The 25,341-nt window shown below is 40.6% G+C and overlaps 1 protein-coding gene and 1 long non-coding RNA gene across 3 annotated transcripts in view; one reads left to right on the top strand and one right to left on the bottom strand.

The window, feature by feature from the left end:
• The window catches only part of LOC145423319 (uncharacterized), a 412,017-nt gene that overhangs the window by 141,278 nt on the left and 245,398 nt on the right, over positions 1 to 25,341 (bottom strand). The window lies entirely within an intron of this gene.
• LOC113013416 (suppressor of tumorigenicity 14 protein homolog) lies at positions 642 to 25,078 on the top strand. Of its 2 annotated transcripts, XM_080295618.1 has the most exons (15): positions 642 to 771; positions 1,796 to 1,926; positions 3,001 to 3,071; positions 4,431 to 4,624; positions 7,420 to 7,455; positions 7,651 to 7,879; positions 9,181 to 9,317; positions 10,191 to 10,295; positions 11,139 to 11,243; positions 12,492 to 12,596; positions 15,294 to 15,413; positions 15,492 to 15,675; positions 18,116 to 18,387; positions 21,037 to 21,173; positions 22,767 to 25,078. In XM_080295618.1, exons 1-15 carry the CDS (start codon positions 687 to 689, stop codon positions 22,926 to 22,928), a joined length of 2,073 nt encoding a protein of 690 aa, XP_080151744.1. In that variant the 5' UTR covers positions 642 to 686; the 3' UTR covers positions 22,929 to 25,078. The 2 variants fall into 2 exon arrangements, with proteins under 2 accessions (XP_080151744.1, XP_080151745.1); XM_080295619.1 differs by lacking the exons at positions 642 to 771; positions 1,796 to 1,926; positions 3,001 to 3,071 and adding an exon at positions 3,569 to 4,259.

The following is a 25,341-nucleotide window of genomic DNA, read 5'->3' as shown; positions in this document are numbered from 1 at the left end:
CTTTTTGCTAAGCACAATATGAATATAAATCATATTAAAGGCAGAACTACAGTCAGTGGCATATGCAGACACTTTAGAACAAAGTGCATCGTTGTGGAGATGGCACCACCTGTGCTGTGATTTCTTCTACAGGCGTTATAAAGCACAGCACAGTGTCTCAGTCAACAAAGAACTAAATGCATCTGTGCTGGGCTGCAGTGGGTTCCTCTGCAAATGTTCTGAAAAGAAATGCAGACATGCAGCCCGACCCTATAGCTGTGTTAGACAGATATGTGTGCATAGTCTTGAAAACCTGTTAACATTCTGTCATCATTGATGCTACACTTTACTTCATCTAAAATTTCAAGGCACTCCTCAAATATCTTTTTCTTGTTGTTGTTGTGGTCAGTGTCCCTTTAAAGGCTTCCTTTCGTAGTTCATATTTGTCATAGCTTAAATGTTTTAATAGCCAAATCTTGTATGTGTTCCTTTAAATATCCTTGCAGCACTCTGTGGCTGATAAAGTCCTTGTGTGCCGTCTTCAGTTCTGCAGTGTCTGCGTGTCATTGTCTTCCTCATAATACCATTTTTTGTATTTCAGTGGAATATTTTTTAGTCTGTAACAACTGATAAACTCTAACAGTGGTCTCCCTCTCTGTCTACAGTTACATAAACTGTAACTGTTTACGTAACTTCATCTCTGCAGGATGAAGGTGTGGATAGGAGTCACCCTGCTGATAGCAGTCGCTATTCTGCTTGTGATGAGTCAACTGCTGCCCTGGCCCTTTCACTGTAAGCTGCCTTTATACAACATAATACAATACAACTTTATTTATATAGCACATTTAAAAAACCAACAGTACACCAACGCCCTTTACAATAGAAACAGGGAAATTAAGACATGATTAAATAAAATGCTCTTTAACAAAGTACCACATATCTCAGCAGGTTGAAGGCACTAATTACACTACAATAAAAGGGAATATAAGAACAAACTTACTAAGAACAGATATATATATATAACTAAAAGATAAGTAAATAGATAAAAATGGAGCCAAATATAAAATAAGGACACTAACTAGAATTTGAACTTTGCTGTTGTGTGCAGTCCTTTCAGATTCATTTTGCAGAGCTGGCATTTGTGACCCCATAACTAAAAAGTGACAGCAGTCAAGTCAGGTTAAGACCCAGCAATTCATTTTTGTCTTCTGTGTAGGACATGAATCCGAGACCTCTATGTCATTCACCTTTTACACAATCTATTTCAGTCCTATCGTACTGTCAAGAGGACATGCTGGGTTTTCTATCAATGCCACATTTGTGGGGGTTACAGAGAACATGAACCTTCTTTCCAGGATGATGGGAGAACTGTAAATAAAGGATGGCTCGTTCTGTAATCAGTCTACTGCTGACTATAAGCTAATGGCAAAACAATTCCCCACTGCAGCCAGTTTTGATAACACATTCATTTCTCTATTTGCTATATAATTGCAGTTCTTCAAACTATCACAAGTCATGATGGAGGCTGTGTTTCAATATTAAGTATTCTAATATTTGTGTATGTGCTGTATTATGGTCTGTGTGTTACTTTCCCACAAATATTTTGTATTAGTTCCTGTTAATATAAAGTGAAACTTGCTGCAGTTGAAGGTTTTGGTATAACTCGGGTAACTTTTCTGAAAAACATGCTTTCACAGCTAACAGTGACATTTTTTATCTAAGTGTTCAAAAATGAACTTTTTCAATTTAGTTGAGTAAATTTTGAAAAAATTCCAGGTTGTGTATAAAATATTTTAAACATTTTGTGTGTCTTTAGTACACAACAATGACACGGTGCAGAGAATTTACATCGGCTCCATGGGAATCAGCAACCAGCGATTCCTGCCAGAGCATGAAGACCCCAGCAGCTCAGAGTTTACTCAGCTGGCCGCTCAAGTCAGCCAACAGGTGAGACCTAACGGATTCACAGCATATATGCTTTATGACACGTTATGGACTTTATGATGATTCCAGTTTTTATCTTGTGAAGAAAGAATTATTCAGGAAACAAAGAAGAGTAGTATGAAATATACACACCTGTCATAAAAGTGAGAAAGAGCAGCATCACAAAGTGCTTTAATGCACACGGTTTCCTTTTCAGTGAGTTCTTTATATTTGACCATTTTGAACAACAGTGAGGAATTTCCAACTGAATTGACATTTTTATACCCAAATTTGAGGCAGCACACTGTCACAAGTCAGAAATTAATCAAGCATAACATTCAACCACTAAAACACCAACAAAAGTAAATAACAGTAATTTAGCATCTCAATGACATAAAAAATGGCATTAAGATGAAAAAATATAGAATTTTTGTCACAGAGCCTGCTGATACTGGTTGACTAACCATGGGGGAAACATAAAAAATAATTTGGGTAATTACCGATGCTGCTAATTCGGGGCAACTGCGGCATAAACCTTAGGGTGGATGGTGGCCGAATAAATTTGTTAAGCACTATAAAAGCATTTATTGTGAGATTACAACAATCCTAAAGTTCTATTCGCATACAGTTTCATAAATTGGCCTGTAAAATCAACTCTAAGAAATTCAAAAAGTCTTGAGTTCTAAGTCTCTGTTGTGACATTTGGGTCAGAATTTGGTGTAAAACAACAGGAAACCATGACTCCATCATCCCTTCTGTCAACACTTCAGGCTGCTGGTGCTATAATGATGTGGGGGATATTTTCTTGATACATCTTGGACCACTTCGTACCAACTGGACATCATTTAAACACCACAGCCTGTCTGAGGATTGTTACAGTCTCTTTATGACTACAGTGTACCTACCTTCTGATGCTTCCATAAAGATAACGCGCCATGCCATCCTGTCGATTTGGATCAAAATGACTGCTTGCTATGAATCTGTATTGTAATCTTGATGTTATCACAAACCTGTGGCTTCCTCTGTTGTGTGTTTCTGTCTTTGTTGAGGCAATTAAAGGAAGTCACTGCAATGATGTGTGACTTTTTTCTCTTTCAGCTCAAACTGATTTACTCCAAAAACTCAGTGCTGGCCAAATACTTCAACCGCAACTCCGTCCAGGCCTTCAGGTACTGTGAAACAGGAACTTGACTGTGCCTGTCAGTTGGCCATGGTGTCATGCTGACTGCTAAGTGTTGTGTGTTTGTCATTTGTTCACTGTGATCAGCTTATCTAGTTAAAGATGTTAGGGTGCTGAACTGTCAGTTCTTGAAGGTAATGTTTCCTAAGATGGATTAGAGTCAGTGCAACTCTGACATGTATCAAGATGTAATGGTTATGACTGCGCTTCCAGAACAGCTGGTCTGTTGCTTGCTCCTGATATCCAGTAGTTCGTTCTGACCAAAAGGTCAAAGGAAGGACAATCACTGCTGTGTGCCCGGGGCTCAGTAATGCTCAGAGGCATGCGTAGATACATTATACACAAAAGTATTGAGACATCAATACATTGCAGCTACAGGAGTGCCTTGGCCATGGAAACCTATGCCATGTAGCCCCACCCAGTTTCTGTGCTGGTTATACATGCAAAAGTTTATGAATCTGCAGATGATTTGATCTTCTTCCTCCTAGCAGTATTGCCACTCTGCCGGATCCGCTTTTCTGCAAAGCCGCCTCCATTCAGCACGATCAAGGGCATCGTTCAGGTTGGCACCTATCTTCTTCACGTCATCTTTGATTCTATCCATCCATCACCTTTTTAGTCTGCCCCTTGATCGCCGGCCTTGGGGGCTGAGTCGCAGTGCTGTTCTTGCCACTGAGTTTTTATCACTTCTGACCATGTGCCCATACCATTGCAGTCGCGCTCCTTGCATCTTCTCTGTGATCGGTGTGATGCCCAGCCGCTTTCGGATGCTGATGTTCATGATGTGGTCCCATCGTGTCAGGCCCAGGCACCATCGCAGCAACCGCATTTCCATTGTGGGAAGGGCCTGTTCGTGCGTTGCGGTTGCCGGCCAACATTCGGATCCATCAAGGGCCACAGGGCGCACTACACTCTTGTAGATATTTCACTTGAGGCAGTCGGGGATTCGTCGGTCACACAGAACACCAGTGACTTAGCGCCACTTCATCCAGGCCGCATTAATCCTGGCTTGTACTTCTGGCAGGATGCTGCCATCGTTGCTGATCATCGATCCGAGGTACTTGAAGTGAGACACCTTCGCCAGATCTTTTCCATCAACGCTGATGTTCCGGTTGGTTTGGGGGCCGGCTTCTAAGTACTCAGTCTTGTTGATGTTCAACCTCAGCCCGTCACTCAGGTGTGTCTTCCATTGCTAAGTTTGGCATTGCAGCTCCATTTGGGATTCTGCAGAGTATGATTGGTTTTAATATGGTGGATTGGTTTGTACCTAAAATACTGAACTCTCTTGTTCAGTGGGGCACTTTAAAAATAAAGTCTGTATAAATCCTCTCTGTGTTTTGTGGAGCAGTGAGGGTGACAGCGGGGACAACAGCATTGTGGTGTATTATGAGTCGGAGATTGATGTCCCCGTCCCTGAACGGACCACTGTGGATGAAGCCATTGAATCTCTGGAGCCTCCAGCAGAAAGTGAATGGAGCCAACAGGGACAAGGGCTGCTGAAACCCAGTGACACCCTGAACATCAGCAGCATCATCTCACAAGGTTTGACAGCTCACAGATTTATTAAGTTCAGTTTTCCACAGGTTTTTTCATCGTTTGTTACCAACTTTATTGCCAAACAAATCCTACATCTAGTGACTGAAAGAACAAGATCATACAAAGTGAGCTTCCTTCGAAGGGTGGCTGGCCTCTCCCTTGGTGATAGGGTGAGAAGTTCAGCCATCCGGGAGGGGCTCAGAGTAGAGCCGCTGCTCCTCCACATTGAAAGGAGCCAGCTGAGGTGGTTTAGGCATCTGACAAGGATGCCTCCTGGGCGAGGTGCCCCGAACATGTCCGACGTGAAGGATGCCCCAGGGCAGACCCAGGACACGCTGGAGAGATTATATCTCTCGGCTGGCCTAGGAATGCCTTGGTGTTCCCCCGGATAAGTTGGAGGAGGTGGCTGGGGAGAGGGAGGTCTGGACTTCTCTGCTTAGGCTCCTGCCTCCACAACCCATTCCCGGATAAGCGGAAGAAGATGGATGGATGGATCCTACATCTTTTCAATAAATTTGCCATAATTGAGATAATGTGAAATCATTGAGAAATCCAAAACTGAGTAAGAAAGAATGCAATTGTTAAGAGAAAAAATGATCAAACACGATAATTGTTGTGCTTGTAATGCTTCATAAATATGAATCATAAGTATTATACTTACAAGCATCATTGGTATCTTTTGATAAGGAGAGTCTCAATGTAAGCACGGCAACCTACATCCATAGACCTTGAACAACAATACAGTCTTGTGTGCAAGATAGTGCTGTTCAATGTTGTTTTGGCTATTAAACTGTTTGGCACTGCATGTTTGAATGCAAAAGTGAGTTACTTCTCACAGCGTGCTCAGATCTGACAAGTGAAAATACACCAGGGAAGCTACATTCACCATATGCAGTCCATATATTTTGATGACGATGAGCTGGGAAGCAAAATTCGCTTTCTTGCAAGAAGAATAATGGCCTACTAATGCCTGCTAGTAAATTAGTAAAACTACTAAATTTGATAGATGTAAAGTTTGACGCAAGCAACTACGTGGAAAAAAAAGGAGACTGTGTACACTTTGCATGAAGCATGCTATATACTCAGTAAACTGCAATGTTTGTTTTGCACTTACAGCACTTAGGCAGTATGTGTGCCTTGAAGTTAATTGTGTTTAGTGGAGCCTCAGAAGAGAGCACTCAGCGAGGACACTGTATTAACTTAATGGGGTGAGGTGGAAAGTTCTCACCCCTTGCATGGTTGTGAGAGTCAAGAAGGTTGTATGCAGTATATTAGCAGGTGAAATACTCGCAGTGTCACATGGACTAGACAGCGCCATCTTTCCATCCACATTAGACTGTGATTTTACTACTTACACTTATAACTTCTGTCACAGTCAATGTCATCTGCCTCCCATTCTACTTTTAAATACTCTAGGAACAACAAGTAGGCCTGCAGAGCGAGAGCGAAGTGCTCTAATAGGGTGATATGGTACTACAAGGTCATTAAGATAAGATGGGGCCTGATTATTTAAGAGAGGATTTTCAATTTTATTCTAGATTTAACAAGGAGCTAATATAGGAGAAATCTGCTCTCTCTTTCTAGTCCCTGTCAGGACTCTTGCTGCAGCATTTTGGATTAGCTGAAGGCTTTTCAGGGAGTTTTTAGGACTTTCTGATTATAAGATGAAATCATCTGGCCTAGAAATAATAAATGCATGAACTAGTTTTTCAGTGTCACTTTGAGATTTAATGAATTAATAATAGAGATATTGTGCAAATAAAGGAGTCTTAGATATTTTTTGATATGCACATTGAAGGACATGTCCTGGTCAAAAAAGGTTCCTCACAGTGCTACTGGAGGCCAAAGTAATAGCATCCAGAGTAAGAATCTGGTTGGATACCATATTTCTAAGCTTTTCAGGGCCGAGTACAATAACCTCAGTTTGATCTGAATTAAGAAGCAGAAAGTTAGCGGCCATCCAGGTCTTTATGTCTTTAAGACATTCCTGCAGTTTAACTCATTGGTGTGTGTTATCTGGCTTCATGGACAGACAGAGCTGGGTGTCATCTGCATAGCAGTGTAAATGTATGCTATGTCTTCTAATGATGCTGCCTAAGGGAAGCATGTATAATGTAAACAGAATTGGTCCTAGCACTGAACCTTGTGGAACTCCATAATTAATTCAATTCAATTCAATTTTATTTATATAGCGCCAAATCACAACATAAGTCGCCTCAAGGCGCTTCATTAACCTCAGTGTGTGAAGAGGACTCTCCATTTACATGCACAAACTGGAGTCTATTAGATAGATATGATTCAAACCACTGCAGCACAGTACCTGTAATACCTACAGCATGTTCTAATCACGGTAATAATATTTTATGGTTAACAGTATTGAATGCTTCACTGAGGTCTAGCACAACCACACAGATGAGTCCACTGTCAGAGGCCATAAGAGGATGATTTGTAACCTTCACTAAAGCTGTTTCTGTGCTGTGATGAGCTCTGAAACCTGAAACTTTTCATTAACATTAATTAATGGTAGGACTTCCCTGAGCAGTCTTGTAGGAATGGGTATTGGAGGAAGTAATTACTGAAGTTAACTCAGAAAGATCAATTGAATAAAAAGACTCTAAATAATTACCAATGGTAGTGAAATTAGCTGTAGATAATGTTACATCTGTAAAATGGTTACAAGTTATTTATTTTTTCAAATGGCCACAATTTTAACAGGAGGAGAGAAGAAGCAGAGAGGTGTTTAGGACTGCAAAGTTTATTATCTATGTGATTTACTAATACATTTATCTTTGTGTTTACAGTTATAGATCCACGCTTGACCAGGTCCAAATTAACTAGTGAGTACTGGGTTTTCTTCAAGCATTTCTAAATGTAAAGCTTAAATTTTCTTAAAATAATTTAAAACAGATTTAAGTTGCCTCAAAATGTAAAAGAGTCTATTTATTTAGGTGAATACGTTACAAAGCATAAGACCTTCATATCCTGTTGCACAGTAACAATGATGCAATGTTACTTTGTTAACATATTTTTAGAGAGGAAGTTCTTCAACATCCATGTCAGGAATCGTGGAATTGTGCATTCTCCGGGGTTTCCAGACTATCCTTATCCTCCAAATGCCAACTTCCAGTGGAGGCTTCGGGCGGAACCCGGCCACCGAGTTAGGCTCGACTTTCACACTCTGATCTTGGAGGACGACTGTCAGCGCGACTTCATCAAAGCCTATGATTCGCTGGCTCCCATAGAGAAACGTGCTCTGACAGAGTGAGACAAATAATCCCTCTCCCAGAATTTAAACTGTCAGTTATCTCAAAGTTTCTGTTTGTTGCCTGAGTAGACTGAATGTTTGGGTTTTTAGGTCAGAAAAAATAAGACATCCATCCATCCATCTTCATCCGCTTTGTCCGGGGCCGGGTCGCGGGGGCAGCAGCCTAAGCAAAGAGGCCCAGACCTCCCTCTCCCCAGCCACCTCCTCCAGCTTATCCGGGGGAATACCAAGGCGTTCCCAGGCCAGCCGAGAGATATAATCTCTTCAGCGTGTCCTGGGTCTGCCCCGGGGCCTCCTCCCGGTGGGACATGCCTGGAACACCTCACCCAGGAGGCGCCCAGGAGGCATCCTTGTCAGATGCCCGAACCACCTCAGCTGGCTCCTTTCGATGTGGAGCAGCAGCTGCTCTACTCTGAGCCCCTCCAGGATGGCCGAACTTCTCACCCTATCTCTAAGGGAGAGGCCAGCCACCCTTCGGAGGAAGCTCATTTCTGCCGCTTGTATCCGCGATCTCGTTCTTTCGGTCACTACCCACAGCTCGTGGCCATAGGTGAGGGTAGGGACGTAGATCGACCGGTAAATTGAGAGCTTCGCTTTTACACTCAGCTCCCTCTTCACCACGACGGACCGGTGCAGCGTCTGCATTACTGCAGCCGCAGCCCCAATCCGTCTGTCGATCTCCAGCTCCCTTCTCCCATCACTCGCAAACAAGACCCCGAGATACTTGAACTCCTCCACTTGGGGCAGGAACTCATCCCCGACCCGGAGTGGGCACTCCAGCCTTTTCTGGCTAAATAAGACATTTAAAGATTTATGTATGTCCATCTTAACTGAAGGTCTTGCGTTTGGTGACCTCTGTGTGTTTGACGTTTCACCTTATTATAGGGATGCACAGATGTACCATGCAGGCCAGATGCATGAAACATGCACAAATTTTTTAATTGATGGAATTATAACATTCACAATGAACTAGATGTGTTTGGAAATTAAATGCAAACTTCTTTAATTCCTGTTTAACTTACGTAAAAAGACAATTATAAAAAAACATAACAAAACCATGTATAAACCTTGTCTAAACTATATGGGATAGCTGTGTATTTTTAAAACACCAGTCTTTTACTATAAATTCCAGTGTATGTTCAAGAAGAGGAATTTTGTTCACACACATCCTTTATGCATCCTGCCCCAGGACTGTGGTATCTCTGCTGTGTGTTATCAGAAATAAAACAGGCTTTTCAGGCTTCTGTAAAGTTCCTCTTTAAAGGTTAACCTTTCTGTCTCTGTGTTCTTTTCTCAGACAGTGTGGGAATCCTCAAAAGTCATTGTCCTTCTTCTCTTCTGGAAATGTCATGTTACTGACGCTGGTCACAAATGAGAAGGAAAACTTCCCTGGTTTTGAAGCAAGCTACTCCCAGATTCCTTTGGCTAAACAAAGTAAATTCAGATACAATTTGTATTGTTTTGTTTGTTTTCTTTTTAAAAACAAATATTTTCACTGGGAATATGTGACGAAAATGCATATAACAACGGGTTCCATTTATATAGCGCTTTACAATTGCACTATTCATTCACACACCGGTGGCGGCAGCTACAGTTGTAGCCACAGCTGCCCTGGGGCAGACTGACAGAAGCCAGGCTGCCATATCGCACCATCGGCCCCTCTGGCCATCACCAGTAGGCGGTAGGTGAAGTGTCTTACCCAAGGACACAACGACTGAGACTGTCCGAGCCGGGGCTCGAACTGGCAACCTTCCAATCACAAGACGAGCTGCCAACTCTTGAGCCACGATCGCCTGTATGCCACATATGTGAAATGTGAAAAGTACAGACAGTAATTTTTTGAAGGTATTTAGCAGAGTCTATAAGGAAACTTAAAGAAATCCAGATGCTTTTCTTTCCAAGCTCCGTAGACCAGAGAAAAGCAGATATTCATTTGTATCTAACACTGATCTGAGGTCTAGAAGGACAAGCACAGAGATGAGTCCATTCTCAGAGGCCATAAGAAGATGAGTTGTAACCTTCTTGCATTTGCGCAATATCTCTACAGTTAAATGTCCAGTCTGCTCACCTTGTGCTGTAATGCTATATAATGATCTTCAACAAAATCAACAAGCAACATGCTGACCACTAAGTTTAACTCAAACTCCTCTTAGGTGTCACCCAGCATTTCATTGTGGACTTCAACCCAACTGATTGCTAAGATATTTTTGTCTTTAAAAAAAAAAGTTTGACTGAAGGACTGCAGCAATTTCTAAAGTAGGTAGAAACCAGGTAAATAGATTAACTGATTTTTTTTTGTCTTATCAGCTTGTCCAGGAAGATTCCAGTGCAGCAATAACAAGTGCGTCAGCAAGAGTTTTCAATGTGACGGCTGGGACGATTGTGGTGACAACAGCGATGAAATCAACTGCAGTGAGTCCATCAAACTTCTCCTTTTGTGAAGTCTAAAAGGAAGGTTTAGCAGCAAATGTGGACTAAATCTCAACTAGAAATTGTTTAAGAAGAACTGGCAGTCACACTCAGTCTATCTAAGTCCGTTCTTTACTATCCCATCTTTTGGAGTGTCAGCTTAGGGTGGGATACTTCTAAGATACAATATAAAAAAAAGTCCATATAAACCAAAATAATGCCTGTGTCATGGGTTGGATCTCTATGGTGACAACACAGATAAAGAAAACTGTATCAAGACCAGCAGAAATTAAAACTATTCTGCTTTGGGCGATCGTCGCTCAAGAGTTGGCAGTTCGTCTTGTAACCGGAAGGTTGCTGGTTCGAGCCCCGGCTCGGACAGTCTCAGTCATTGTGTCCTTGGGTAAGACACTTCACCTACCACCTACTGGTGATGGCCAGAGGGGCCGATGGCGCAGTATGGCAGCCTCGCTTCTGTCAGTCTGCCCCAGGGCAGCTGTGGCTACAACTGTAGCTGCCTCCACCAGTGTGTGAATGAATAGTGCAATTGTAAAGCGCTTTGAGGGCCCCGAAAAGCGCTATATAAATGCGATCCATTATTTGTACTTACTGAGATAAATATATATGTAAAGTATAGTGGTCACCATCAAAAGCAACAAACAACATAATCAACACTTAGCTTAACTCATTCTATGTATAAACCAGGGTTTCACTGATGAGTAACGACTTCAACCCAAACGATCACTAAGATGATTTTTTTCTTTTTTAAATAAGTGATTACACGAAAGACTAACGCATTTTCTGAACCAGATAAATGGATAAACTGATTTTTGTTTGACTTTTCAGCTTGTACAGGAATGTTCCAGTGCAACAACAACAAGTGTGTCAGCAATACTTCTCACTGTAATGGCTGGGACGATTGTGGTGACAACAGTGATGAAATCAACTGCAGTGAGTTCATCAAACTTGTCTTTTTGTAAAGTTTAATCAATCAAGCCTTTTATTTGTTACATGCAATGTTTACACCTGCATCAAAATTGGATCCCACACACACACACACGCACAGACCCGTGACCAGTGTTGGTCAAGTTACTTGAAAAAAGTAATCAGTAACTAATTACTTCCCCAAAAAGGTAATCCCGTTACTTTACTGATTACTTATTTTCAAAATTAATTAATTACTTAGTTACTTTTTAAAAACACGATTTACAACCTGTATAGGTGATAGAGCGATAGATCTTTCAGCCCAATTCTACTTTTTCTGCATAATCCATCATACAAAATGTAATCAAATGGAAAAGTCTCTTTTTTTTTAAACTTGTTTTATTAGTTTTAATCTTTTTAAACTTTATGCATCAAGCAAAAATTTAATTATATGCACCATTCTCTGACTGGAAGAAATTTGTTTAATATTTAAACCTATTTTCTGCTCTTTCCAGCACATAAAATAAAATATTTTTGTGTTCACACTCAGTCTTTCAAATAGATGCAAGTAAAACACAGCAGAAAATAAATAAAACCAAAGACTCAGCGGTCCTGTTGCTCTATTTTCACCTGTAAAGCAGGAGTGGGGTAGGCGGAGGTTTACCCTGGTGCAGGTGTGGAAGAATCCGCGAGTGTCTCTGTGAGTTTCCCATTACGTCGTAGCTACTCGGTGCTTGCTCGGAAGTTTAGGGGGTTTTTTCGCTGTAAAAAGAAGTTTTCTTCCCACACACAGCAGACACTAATGTTTTTGTCACTTTTTATGGAATCAAACTCAAAGTAAGGTCAGTACTTCCACGCTTTAAACGCTGCACGCTCACACTCTCTCCCACACTCGATATATGATCCATTGTTGATCTGCACACAGCTGTTGTCACGAACGTCGCACTCGCTTACGTCACTGTCACTGTTACAAGTAAGGCGTTACTGCCCATCTCTGCCCGTGACCATACATACATAGCAAAGACATGACGTGGGAAGACAGATCAGAGACAGGTGGTAATTTGGAAAAAAAGATTGAAATGTACAATACAATGAGCAAGTGGAGGAGGGCAAAAAGAGACATCTACTCATACTGGGCTCCTTATGGGAGGTCAGCATGAGAGAGGAAAATAAAAACTTGATTTACTTGATCGACTTGATCTACATGCCTTGTAAGACTAACATATTTTCTGAATCAGGTAAATAGATGAACTGATTTTGTGTTTGTCTTATCAGCTTGTCCAGGAAAATTCCAGTGCAACAATAACAGGTGCGTCAGCAATACTTCTCAATGTGATAGCTGGGACGATTGTGGGGACAACAGCGATGAAATCAACTGCAGTAAGTCCATCAAACATCTCTTTGTCTAACGTTTAAAAAGAGTTAAAGTTAGCCCCTAATATTTAGTGCAAGAAATGACTGGTTTCACTGTAACTTCCACATGTATGCAATGCAGGGACTCCAGCAACACTTAAAGGGAAGAGGAACAACTTTTTTGACTGTCCAACACGTTTTGGCTTGTGGCCTTCATCAGGGTCAAAGTAACACATAGTAGAAGTTTGCTTAAATAAAAGGCAGGAAACTGAAAAAAAAATTAAATTAACCAATCACATCTTCATAGATAAACCAGCTGACATATAACAGGTTGGTATTGGTTAATTGGTTAAGTCACGCCCAAGTAAATACTGGACTAGATCCTTATAATTCTACAACTGTTTATAACTGTTTATAACTTGCATATTTCTGTATAGCTTTATATTTCATATGTATGTATAGTTTCATATTTATATCCTGTTCATAGCCTGTACATAGCTTGTATACCAACTACAGCCTGTACATACTTATAGTTATAGCATATTCATAACATACCTTCATACCGTGTACATTGTAACAAACCCATAACAGTCCCATTTCTGTAATATATCTATATACCTATATTATTGCTAATATATATTTTGTAATATATCTATATTATGGCTAATATGGATGGATGCAAACTGCATTTCGTTGCCTTGTACTGGTGACATGTGCAATGACAATAAAGTTGAATTCTATTCTATTCTATTCTATTCTATTGATGGGGGGAACACACATAATCTCCACCTGTCTTAAAAGCCAAAACGTGTTGGTCAGTCAATAAATTTGTTCCTCTTCCCTTTAAGTGTTGCTGGAGTCCCCGCATTGTGATTTTTTTTCATCCTCTCCATGCACCTTGGAAGCATGTGAAGTTGTGCCAGAAATTTTTGTTGTGATTTATTAACTTCCATATGTACTCAGAGCTTTCTGGAAATGAGAGCAGCCTAAGCTGTGGCATTGTAATGAAATTGGCTTTTTCAAAGGAGCTTTGGGTCAAAGGTCTGATAGAAAAAAACACTTTTCAAATAGTTTTTGAAAAGTGAAAAGTTTTGTTGGTGAATGGGCAATATTGATGCAAAAATAGGATCTGCATCTGTCGTGGAAAAGACGGGTGTCTGATGCAGTGTTTTTCAACCTTTTTTTGAGTCACGGCACATTTTATAGATTAAAAATATCCCACGGCTCACCACCAACCAAACCAAAATGACACATTCTAGCCTAATACAGTACACATAATGGCAAGTTAGTCTCTTGATCTTTTTACACTGAGTGTGAAACCTGGGCCTGTTTAGCAGAACACAAAGATGACACTCTGGCAGGAATTGAAGAACGGCAAACATGAAGCTCTTCCTCAACAGCTCTTAATCGCACTCTGTTTTTAGTTTTTAGAAAGTCTGGCAATTGTGTTATCTGAGATCTCTCATAACACAAGTGCTATCTGAGAGCCTTGAGAGCTCTTTCAGACACCTTTGTGTTTTTTCTCATTAAAGTTACCTGTTTCTCAGCATGTTCACGCAGGCAAACAACATAGTCTGCGTCCTTGTTTTGAAGTGAGGGATGCTTTGTGTGCAGATGGTGTTTAACCTTGCTTAGGACCATGGCACTGTTTGAGAGCTTTTCCCCACACAAACATAATAGAATTGGTGCAGTTGGATCTCCAGTGAAAGTAAATCCAAACAAAAGATAACTTTCGCTGTACTGCCTCGAGCCCACCGATTTTTGCTTTCTTTTGACCACCACTCATACTCGGCTCTTCTGGACTAGAATGTTGTCCAGGCCCCAGTTTGGAGTCTACAGTTTTTCCTTTCAAATATTTATTCAGCTTTGTTGTATGTCTTCCAACTGCCACGTACCACATGCATCACTAATTCTATTGTCTTAACTTAGCAAGCTCACTTTTCGCTACCCACTGCCACCTACTGACATGAAAGAGTAATTACTCTACCAGTCACTGCATTGAAAGCACAGATGCCCAACAATGATTTTAGTATTTGCTGTAATCATTAAATTGTATTTTTTGCACCAGTTAATTAAAATTAAATAATTTTAAATAAATAACACCAGAGCAAAATAATTGCTCTGGTGCAATTATTTTACAGGGCAGCACGGTGGCATGGTTGTTAGCACTGTTGTCGCACAGCAAGAAGGTCCTAAGTTCAATTCCACCATCAGGCCAGGGTCTTTCTGTGTGGAGTTTGCATGTTCTCCCCGTGTTTGCGTGGGTTCTCTCCAGGTACTCCGGCTTCCTCCCACTGTCCAAAGACATGCACTTAGTGGGGATAGGTTAATTGGTTAATCCAAATTGCCCATAGGTGTGACTGTGAATGTGAGTGCGAATGGTTGTCTGTCTCTGTGTGTTGGCCCTGCGACAGACTGGCGACCTGTCCAGGGTGTACCCTGCCTCTCGCCCTATGACAGCTGGGATAGGCTCCAGCGCCCCCTGCGACCCTGAAAAGGATAAGCGAATGGATGGATGGAACACCAGAGCAGTGGTTGGGAAACACTGGCCTGATGAATGTGAAGAATGACAAAACTTTAAGCTAATATAAATGATTTGGAGATACTAAAAATTAAGATTAGATTTCATGAAAAAAACATTTTAATTGATATTTTGACCTAAAAGATGCCTTTGTATTAGAATTTTCTTAGAGACTAATGTCATGTGTGTCTCCTTTCATTTAGCTTCAGTGGTGTGCTCAGCGTTCACCTTCCACTGCAGTAATGGACTCTGCATCAGTAAACTGAACCCAGAGTGTGATGGAGAGCAGGACTGTGAGGACGGCTCTGACGAGGCTAACTGTGGTACGTTTACCACACACTCACCCACAGATGGTTGCAGTGTGATTTTTCTAGTGTATTAAGATCTGTGTTTGCTTTCAGATTGCGGTACGAGTTTGTACAGTAGCACTCGTATTGTGGGGGGTCGGGGAGCTAATGTGGGCGAGTGGCCCTGGCAGGTGAGCCTCCACTTCAAGGGGCTAGGACACATGTGTGGAGCCTCTGTGCTGAGTGACCGCTGGCTGCTGACTGCTGCCCACTGCGTCCAAGACACTACAGTTTACAAGTAGGAGCTCTATTTTAAGTGATAAATATTGCTGCAAATGTTGTAAAGTGTAAGGATTTGAGCAAATTTGTCAAGGGCCAAATTGTGATGGCTAGGTGACTGCGTCAGAGCATCTCCAAAACTGTCTCTCCTGTAGTTCCCAGTCTGCAGTGGTCACTATGTACCTTGTGGCGGGGAGTGGTTTGTAGATGCCACGCAGGTGCGTCCATTGCGCCTGCAGCAGGAAACTCGCCACATACCTATAATTGTCCAAGGAAGGAACAGTGGGGGATTAACGATCTAGCATCTGTGGGATGTGCTGGACATAAATGTCCCACTTTGAAAAAACTTCAGTTGATCCAAAGTGCAGCAACGAAAGTACTGACAAGGAGTAGAAAAGAGAGAGCATGTTTCTCACTCATTGGATCCTTGTTAAATCCAGAATTAAATTTAAAATCTTTCTCATTACATAAAAGACCTTGAATAATGAGACCCCATCTAATGCCCATAGTATCATATCACTGCAATAGAGCACTTCATTCACAGACTGCAGGCTTACTCCTTTTTCCTAGAGTATTTAAAAGTGGCCCCGCCCCTCCCCGAGCCTTTTTCTGCCCGAGGTTTCTTCCTATTAAAATGGAAAAGTTGTCTTACTGTTTGGGATTTTTTCTTGATTATTATTGGGTCTTTACCTCACAACGTGGTGCTCTGAAGCAACTGTTGTTGTGGTTTGGTTTTACAAATGTGTCACAGTTGAATTGAACTGAAAACTAGTAGCCACCTCACCTGCTCTTTCTTGTTGTAAATGTAAAACTTTTTGTCACATCCAATGGAGCTGGCAGGACTCGAGACATGGGACTTGCTTCTTTCTTAAAACTTCAAAGGATTTATTTTACAGTCACTTAATCCAAAAAGCACAGACACAGGGGATTGTTATCCAAAGGCTCCGGGGACATAGAGGGAAGGCTCACACATCCAGTTCACAATAAAAGCTCTCTCTCAGACGTAGGAACACTCTCTCACTATACACCAGGGATGAGACACTGGGAAAGTCACTAACGAGGTAGGTCAACGATCCAGCAAAGAGGTCGCAGCAACAACTCGTCAGCACTAGGTGGGTGATGTTCCTCAGGTGTGCAGGGCGGGAACCCAGGCAGAGTACTCGCATGAATACAGACACCAAAACAAACAACAGAGTGAAAAGAGAAAGAGGCAGAGTGTGGCAAGATGCTTGGAGAGAAGGCGGGACCATAGCAGTGCACCCCACCTCCCCACCCCTTCTTCTTCTATCCTTAATGGGAACCTCCTGGAAGCTGCACATGCTCACAATGGAAGTCTGTAGGCATCACTTTATACAAGGTGGCAGCCTGGGGATGCTCCTCCAGTCTGTACCCCTCCCACTCCACAGGATATGGAAGGCCCCTCCCTCGGCACAAGGATTCAAATTCCTTTAAAGCAGGGGTTTCAAACTAAAATCAGCCGCGGGCCACTGCTGGCACCATCATCACATTGGAGGGCCACTTCAGTGTTCAAGTAGTACAAACAAACAAGAAAAGACTCACAAATATTTCCTAAAATGTAGTGTTTGTTTGATTTCAGGGCGCAATTTCAAATATTGTATAACAAAACAAAACTGCAACTGAAGCCTTTCATTAAACTACCAAATAAATAATTTGGTCCTCTCTTTCTGGCCAGACACATGTCAGCACTTCTACTATATTTGTTTGTATTTAACAAAATAAAAATGCAGACATAAGTGTACACATTCATTTTTGACAGCTAGTGAAAATAGTTTTCTTTTTGTTTGTACTCTTTTGTTACCTCGGCCACGTCTGCGGCTCTGAACCGTAGTAAAGGGACCTCTGGCTAATACTTCGGGTTCGTGTCGGGCTCGTAGCCGAAAACTAGCTTTACTGTCTGGTTCAAGTTTGCTAGCAAGAGACAGAGAGAGGTGTTGAAAGGCTGCTCCAACGGAGCTTATTGTTTCAGAGGAAAACAGGAACACAGTGTACAGTCGAGTCTTAAAAGCTTACTTACAACTGGGCTTGTCAGGCTCTCTTTTTGGCTGCAGTGGTTATTATTATATTTACATGCTTCAAAAAATTCTTTGTGTCTAAAAATCTTTTTTTTTTTTTGAAAGCAAGCTTTATGTCAGTTTACTATGAAGCTGCAACAGCTCCAAACATTGTTTTGGTGTTAAAAACTAAGAATTTAGTCAGTTAGTTACAGTGACAATTTTAGAAAGTAGAGACATCAACAAAATTACAAGAGAATTTAAATCAAACAAATGTGACCTAATGAAGGCAAAAGATAGTTTACTGCGTCATTATTAAATACTGCATGTCTTTTCTCAGCATTAATCCTTGTTTAATATTTTTGAACCATCTTCATTTGAAGTGTAATTACATTACAATTGCAATTAAAGCATTTGTTTACATCCCTGACTGTTTTCATGGTGCAGGCTGTCTCAGGCTCACAAATGGGAGGCTTTCCTGGGATTGCAAGTGCAGAACCAGACCAATGAGTGGACAGTAAAGAGGGGTGTGAAGCAGATCATCACTCACAGGTACTACAACAGATACACTGAAGACAGTGACATCGCGCTGATGGAGCTGGACACCAGAGTCAGCCTAACCCAGCACATCAGACCCATCTGCCTGCCTTCCTCCACCTACTACTTCCCATCAGGCCAAGATGCTTGGATCACCGGCTGGGGGACTACCCTGCAGGGAGGTGAGATGAGAATAAAGAAGTACTGAAACACTGTATCAAAGTTAATATCTTTCTACACTGGAAGGTGATGACAATGTAACACAGTAAGGGGAATTACTGAATAGATTATATTAATGGGCCAATAGGTTCAACTATAGGAGCACAGGGGTGTGTTTAAGAGAGACAGAGACAGGAATGTGACTGAAAAGAACCAGCTGCCTTTAGCGAACCATAAGTTTTGACAACCACAGGGATAAGGCACTTTACACAAGTGTGGAAAAAATTCAATTCAATTTGATTTACATAGCACCAAATCAAAATAAAAGTCTCCTCAAGGCGCTTCATAGGTAGAGAAAAAAACACAACAATCATATGACCCCCTATAAGCAAGCACTTTGGCGACAGTGGGAAGGAAAAACTCCCTTTTAACAGGAAGAAACCTCCAGCAGAACCAGGCTCAGGGAGGGGCGGGGCCATCTGCTGCGACAGTTGGGGTGAGAGAAGGAAGACAGGATAAAGACATGCTGTGGAAGAGAGACAGAGGTTAATAACAGATATGATTCAATGCAGAGAGGTCTGTTAACACATAGTGAGTGAGAAAGGTGACTGGAAAGGAAAAACTCAATGCATCATGGGAATCCCCCAGCAGCCTACGTCTATTGCAGCATAACTAAGGGAGGATTCAGGGTCACCTGGTCCAGCCCTAACTATATGCTTTAGCAAAAAGGAAAGTTTGAAGCCTAATCTTAAAAGTAGAGATAGTGTCTGTCTCCCGAATCCAAACTGGAAGCTGGTTCCACAGAAGAGGGGCCTGAAAACTGAAGGCTTTGCCTCCCATTCTACTTTTAAATACTCTAGGAACAACAAGTAAGCCTGCAGTGTGAGAGCGAAGTGCTCTAATAGGGTGATATGGTACTACAAGGTCATTAAGATAAGACAGGGCCTGATTATTTAAGACCTTGTATGTGAGGAGCAGGATTTTGAATTCTGGATTTAACAGGAAGCCAATGAAGGGAAGCCAATACAGGAGAAATCTGCTCTCTCTTTCTAGTCCCTGTCAGGACTCTTGCTGCAGCATTTTGGATCAGCTGAAGGCTTTTCAGGGAGTTTTTAGGACTTCCTGATAATAATGAATTACAGTCGTCCAGCCTGGAAGTAATAAATGCATGAACTAGTTTTTCAGCGTCACTCTGAGACAGGATATTTCTAACTTTAGAGATGTTGCGCAAATGGAAGAACGCAGTCTTACATATTTGTTTAATATGTGCATTGAAGGACATGTCCTGGTCAAAAATGACTCCACGGTTCCTCACAGTGTTACTGGAGGCCGAGGTAATGCCATCCAGAGTAAGAATCTGGTTAGATACCATATTTCTAAGATTTTCAGGACCGAGTACAATAACCTCAGTTTGATCTGAATTAAGAAGCAGAAAGTTAGCGGCCATGCAGGTCTTTATGTTTTTAGGACATTCCTGCAGTTTAACTCATTGGATAGATAGAGCTGGGTGTCATCTGCATAGCAGTGAAAATGTATGCTATGTCTTCTGATATTACCAAAGGGAAGCTTGTAAACAGAATTGGTCCTAGCACTGAACCCTGTGGAACTCCATAATTAACCTCAGTGTGTGAAGAGGACTCTCCATTTACATGCAAAAATTGGAGTCTATTAGATAGATATGATACAAACCACTGCAGCACAGTACCTGTAATACCTACAGCATGTTCTAATCGCTCTAATAGGATATTATGGTCGACAGTATCGAACGCTGCACTGAGGTCTAGCAGGACAAGCACAGAGATGAGTCCACTGTCAGAGGCCATAAGAAGATGATTTGTAACCTTCACTAAAGAAAGAAATGAAAAATAAACAAATAAAAGTAAAAGCACATAAAACTACTAATATAAAGACTTGGCCAAGTCTTAGCTCTCAGTTCTCAATGTTGGGTGCACCCTGGTAACCTGAATCCTAAACTGTTATAGAAAACAGATTTCTCAAATTCAGTGTCCATTCAAAGGAAGATCTCACACACCTTTCAAATGTGGAGAATATTTTCTTATTATTGACAGTCCCAAATAAAACTTGTCCAAGGGGTAGCCTATAGTCCAAAAATGCAACTGAGAAAATGTCAGTCAGTGGTCTTATGTATAACCAACTGTGTGTGAACATGTGGGTGATACAGGCCTACAATACCGTAAGGTGCATCAGATCCTCAAGTGGAAAACGATGGAAAATCCGTCAAGGTGGGAAGGCTTGTCATCTATCACTTGAGGAATCCACCTCAGGAGCAATACAGCATGCTAAAAAACCTGACCTAGCAACAGACAGGGTCAGAAGAGTAAATATTCTAGCTATAATCCACAACTTGAGGTTGTGTTGACATCATATTTGTTTTACAGCTGCCTATAAATGTGTTTGCCTAGCCTGTATTTCTTACTCAAAAGTGTGTACCACTGGAAGCAAGGTTTTCTTGACTTGAGTAAAGAATAGAGGGTAACCAAATGAGTTCAAGGTTTTAGCAACTTGTTAGAAGCTACGATTGATTATAAACCCCACTTTGAAATTAGGATTTATGTGCTGCCTTTAAAACAGCATAAACAGGATCAAACAGTAGTGAATTGCTTTGTCATTCATCAACAAGCTTTATAGAACACGACTTTGTTGTCTGTCAGGTGCCGCGACGGCCATCCTCCAGAAGGCGGAAGTTAAGATCATCGAAAGCTGGCTGTGTAATATTCTACTGAATTACAGGGTCACAGGTAACATGCTGTGTGCTGGAGTCCTTTCAGGAGGCGTGGACACCTGTAAGGTACAGATAATTCACACACACTCGTAATAGTGAGAGGAAAGGTGAAGTACTTTGCTGCTGTTTTGGTTTTTACAGCTGCATTTGTTTGATGAATTTACTAAACAAGGGTGCTTAGTTCAAAGAGGAACCTATAGACTGTATATAAAAGATGCATACAGCCACTTCACTGCCACCTACTGGTTTGTGAGCTACTCATCAGCCTCAGTGTTAGCTTCATAGCTCTATAATATGTGATTTTCTGGAGCCAAAAGTGACCATGTCTGGAAGAGTGTAGGAAGTGCATGAAGAGAGTAGGTAGTGCTAGCTTGGTTAGCAAGCTAAGTCCATAAGGCTCCACATAGCTACATGCTATGCTAAACAGGTTAAAAATAATATAGCAGAAGTGAAATGTATTGGGAGTGTGGTACCACACAGCTATATGATCACAGATGAGTCAATTTGATGATGTAGAGCCTATGCTGCCTGTGCTGTTAAGGGGGCCATGCCTAAAACTTTAAACCTTAAAAAAAACCCACTGGGTGAGTTATGCAGCTCACAATAACTTCTGATTATTTTTAAGACCAGTCTGCAAAGGTAATTACTAATAAATGGTATAAAGGTTTTCGGCACCAGACGTTGCAACTTAAGGGAAACTTACACAGTAGAAGCAACCAATGTATGTATATGAAACATAATAAATGAATTTAGCCTTAACGGCAACTATTGTTATTTATTTATTTAATTTTAAGTTTTTTGTTTTTTAATTGTGATGCAGTTTACATCAGCAGTAGCTTATTATAGACACTACCAGCTGCAGTACTGTTCTGCTCGCAGGTTGAATCATCTGGAGAAAAACAGGAAACAGACCAGATGTGTTCATTGTTAAACGATAGCTATGCTTTCTTGAATCCTTTCTTCATGTGAGCTTCTGTGTCACAGTATCAGGGACATGACATGTATAAAGGGAATGAACTGATTAAACAGTGACCTCTAGTGTTTCTTATTCATATTACATCACATAGTCCTGGCACATTTTACAACAGATACAACTGGTTGGTTTTCAGTACAGTGGTCCCTCACCATAACGCGGTTCACCTTACGTGGCCTCGCTGTTTCGCTGATTTTTTTTTTTTTACAGCGCATTGTGTTGTGTGTCCTGATTGGCCGTAGGCCACTGTCAATCAATCTCGTGCCGTGTCTCCTGTACAGTACAGAATGCGTTCAGCTGGTCAAATATACATAAGTCTTCAATCGCTAGCAGTGTGACTCTGAAGTGCTGTACTGTAAGTTTTCTACCCAACAAACACAACAATGTCGACAAAACGTTTTGCACCGTCAAAGGCACCTGTAGTAGCACCCAAAAGCTAAAGCTGACTATTATAATAATGTAGGATCTGTTGAATAATACAGTATAAAGTGCATTGGGGTGACTGTTGCTTCAGCACTGATTAAATACAGTAGCATTTTGTATAAACACATTGACAATATCAAAAAACAGAATATTAAGAATACAGTGGATTTCAAAATTGTTTGTAATGTGATGCTTCTTGGGACGCAGCTCAGTCGCAGATATTTCACAGCAATAGTTGATTGTAATGTTCTGCTCTCTCTCAGGGTGACTCCGGCGGGCCCCTGTCTGTCGCCAACTCCCGCGGGCGTTTTTTCCTGGCAGGTGTGACGAGCTGGGGCAAAGGCTGCGCTCGCATATACGCACCCGGCGTCTACACTCGGGTTACCAAATACCGCAGCTGGATAAAACAGAAGACTGGAGTGTAGAAGCTTATGGATTACACACATTCCTCCTGGAAATGGAACCAGATGTTGACATTTTTTGAACTTTTTTTTTAATGACCCTAATACCAAAAATGATGACATGCACATTTACAAGGCATCAAATGCAGTATTTTAACAGTTAAACTGTTACATTAAGATAAGATGCTCAGTTGAATGGCAGCATCTCTAATAAGATTTAAATATATTAACCTCAGCTGGCCTTTGATTTTGCAGATGTAAAAATTGCAAACAAATGTTTTATAAACTATAAATAATCCAGTATGCACAAATTCTAGAAAAAGCAGGACCAAAGTTATTATCAGGTTGCAACAGCTCAAAACATTGTTTTGGTATTAAAAATCTTTAAGGACTAACTCGACAGGCACAGAGACAATTTTACACCTCTGAGGCATCAACAGAGTTAGAAGAGGATTTAAATGAGTCATAGAAATGGGACTTAAAGGCAAAAGGTAGTTTATGCAGGCATGAATGCTCCTAGTGGGCGTTGTGTTGTGCAGGCTGCAACTCCCACTAGGAGCACTTAGAAATTCGTGCATGAGCAGCATGACTGAGCAGACATAGTGCGGTACTGTATCTTTTAAAAATATGTGAAAAACAGCAACATAGTTGTAGTTCGCTCAAAGTATATATCCTAGTTACTCAATTTAATCTCATATAAATAAACTAAATGTGGTGCTTATGTGTGTTAACCTAACTGAATTCAAAACTTCTCCACCTCTCTGGGTAATATTGTCGCTGTATTTTTATTGTTTTTAAAAATAAAAAAATACATTTTTATGTTTTTTATGGATGACTTATGCTATTAGCATTGTATTTGATCTGATTGTAATTTTCATGATTTTAATCACAGAATGACTTCATAATGGCCTCCTTATATTGTTTAGTCATTAGTTATTGATCCACTCTTGCCACCTTGCTAAACTGATCGATTAAGTGGTTGATTGTTGTCTGGTTTGATCTGGCTTTTTCCAAGTTATGCACTTCACAGGTGATGTAGGCTGAACTTGAAACATGTAATTCTTTATCAATGTCTTTACACTCTTTGAGTAAAAATCTTTTTAAATATCACTGAAGAAGATATTTTCAGCCATACTTACCAGGTAGATCGGAAATAAGCGACTGTGAAATTGGACGGTCTAGCCTTCAGAATTACGTCACCGTCTGCTCCTTGCTGTCTAAAATATAACCGGACGCTGGCGTAAATTTTCGACCATCTCACACTTCTATTTGACGGGGGGACTGAAATTCGGGATTCTCCCGGAAAAATCGGGAGTGTTGGCATGTTTTCAGCTGCTCCCTTGTCACAAGGAGTCCCCACAGTGGACCACTCTGCATATCTGATAAATGAATGATGCCTATACGAACCACAAATGCCCAGTTAATAATAATAATAATAATAATATTTATTATTATTATTATTATTATTATTATTATTATTATTATTATTATTATTATTATTATTATTATTATTATTCAATATTTCATTTTCCAAACGGCTTGAAAAATGTTTCCATTTACAAACATGATGAAAATTATTTCATAATGTAAATAGAATAAGCAGTACAGTGATTTGTAATTAATGAGCATAATATCAATAGATTAGCAGTTTAATTGGCCTCTTAATTAACTGAGGAATAGAGCAACATTTTCACCTGCAGATCGCTCTGTACTTGAGGAGGCAATATATAAATAACACAATCATTAAAATCACAGTTAAAAAAATAACTTCTCCGAATTACTTTTATTAATGGTTGCTTTAGGGTTATTACATCAGTATATTAATATGATTTAGTCCCTTTTATAATTGGCTGAATAAATAACCCAACAATATGTTTTACATTTATTGATCAAATAAATGAATTTAGCTTTAATAGCAACTATTTTTTGATTTATTTAATTTTAAATGTCAGATTTTCCTTTTGGTTTTGAATCAAATATGGATTTTTTTGTTTTGTTTTTATTTTTATTGTGATGCAGTTTCCATCAGGAGTAGCTTAGACTCTACTAGCTGCAGTACTGTCCCGCTAACAGCTTTAAAGTAATCAGGTTTAATCATCTGGAGGCAAACGGGACACACACCAGATGTGTTCATTGTACAATGGCTACGACAGAATAAATGAAAAGGACAAAAATGCTTTTCTTGACGTGATCATTTGTGTCACAGTATCAGGGACATGACCTGAATGAACACTGACCTCTAGTGTTCCTTATTCATATTACAACATTTTACTTGCTGTACATACAACTGGTTGGTTTTTAATACCTCATTTTGAAGTGAAATGCTGCGTGCACATGGGAAAACATCTGATTATTGGATTGAATTTAATGTAATATCATAATAACGCAGGATCTGTTGAATACTGCAGAATAAAGTGCATTGCTGTTTTAGCGCTGT

The sequence above is a fragment of the Astatotilapia calliptera genome, chromosome 20, assembly GCF_964374335.1.
Source record: "Astatotilapia calliptera chromosome 20, fAstCal68.1, whole genome shotgun sequence".
Taxonomy (NCBI): domain Eukaryota; kingdom Metazoa; phylum Chordata; class Actinopteri; order Cichliformes; family Cichlidae; genus Astatotilapia; species Astatotilapia calliptera.
Note: the sequence above shows the minus strand (reverse complement) of the source record. Positions and strands in the feature narration are given on the sequence as shown.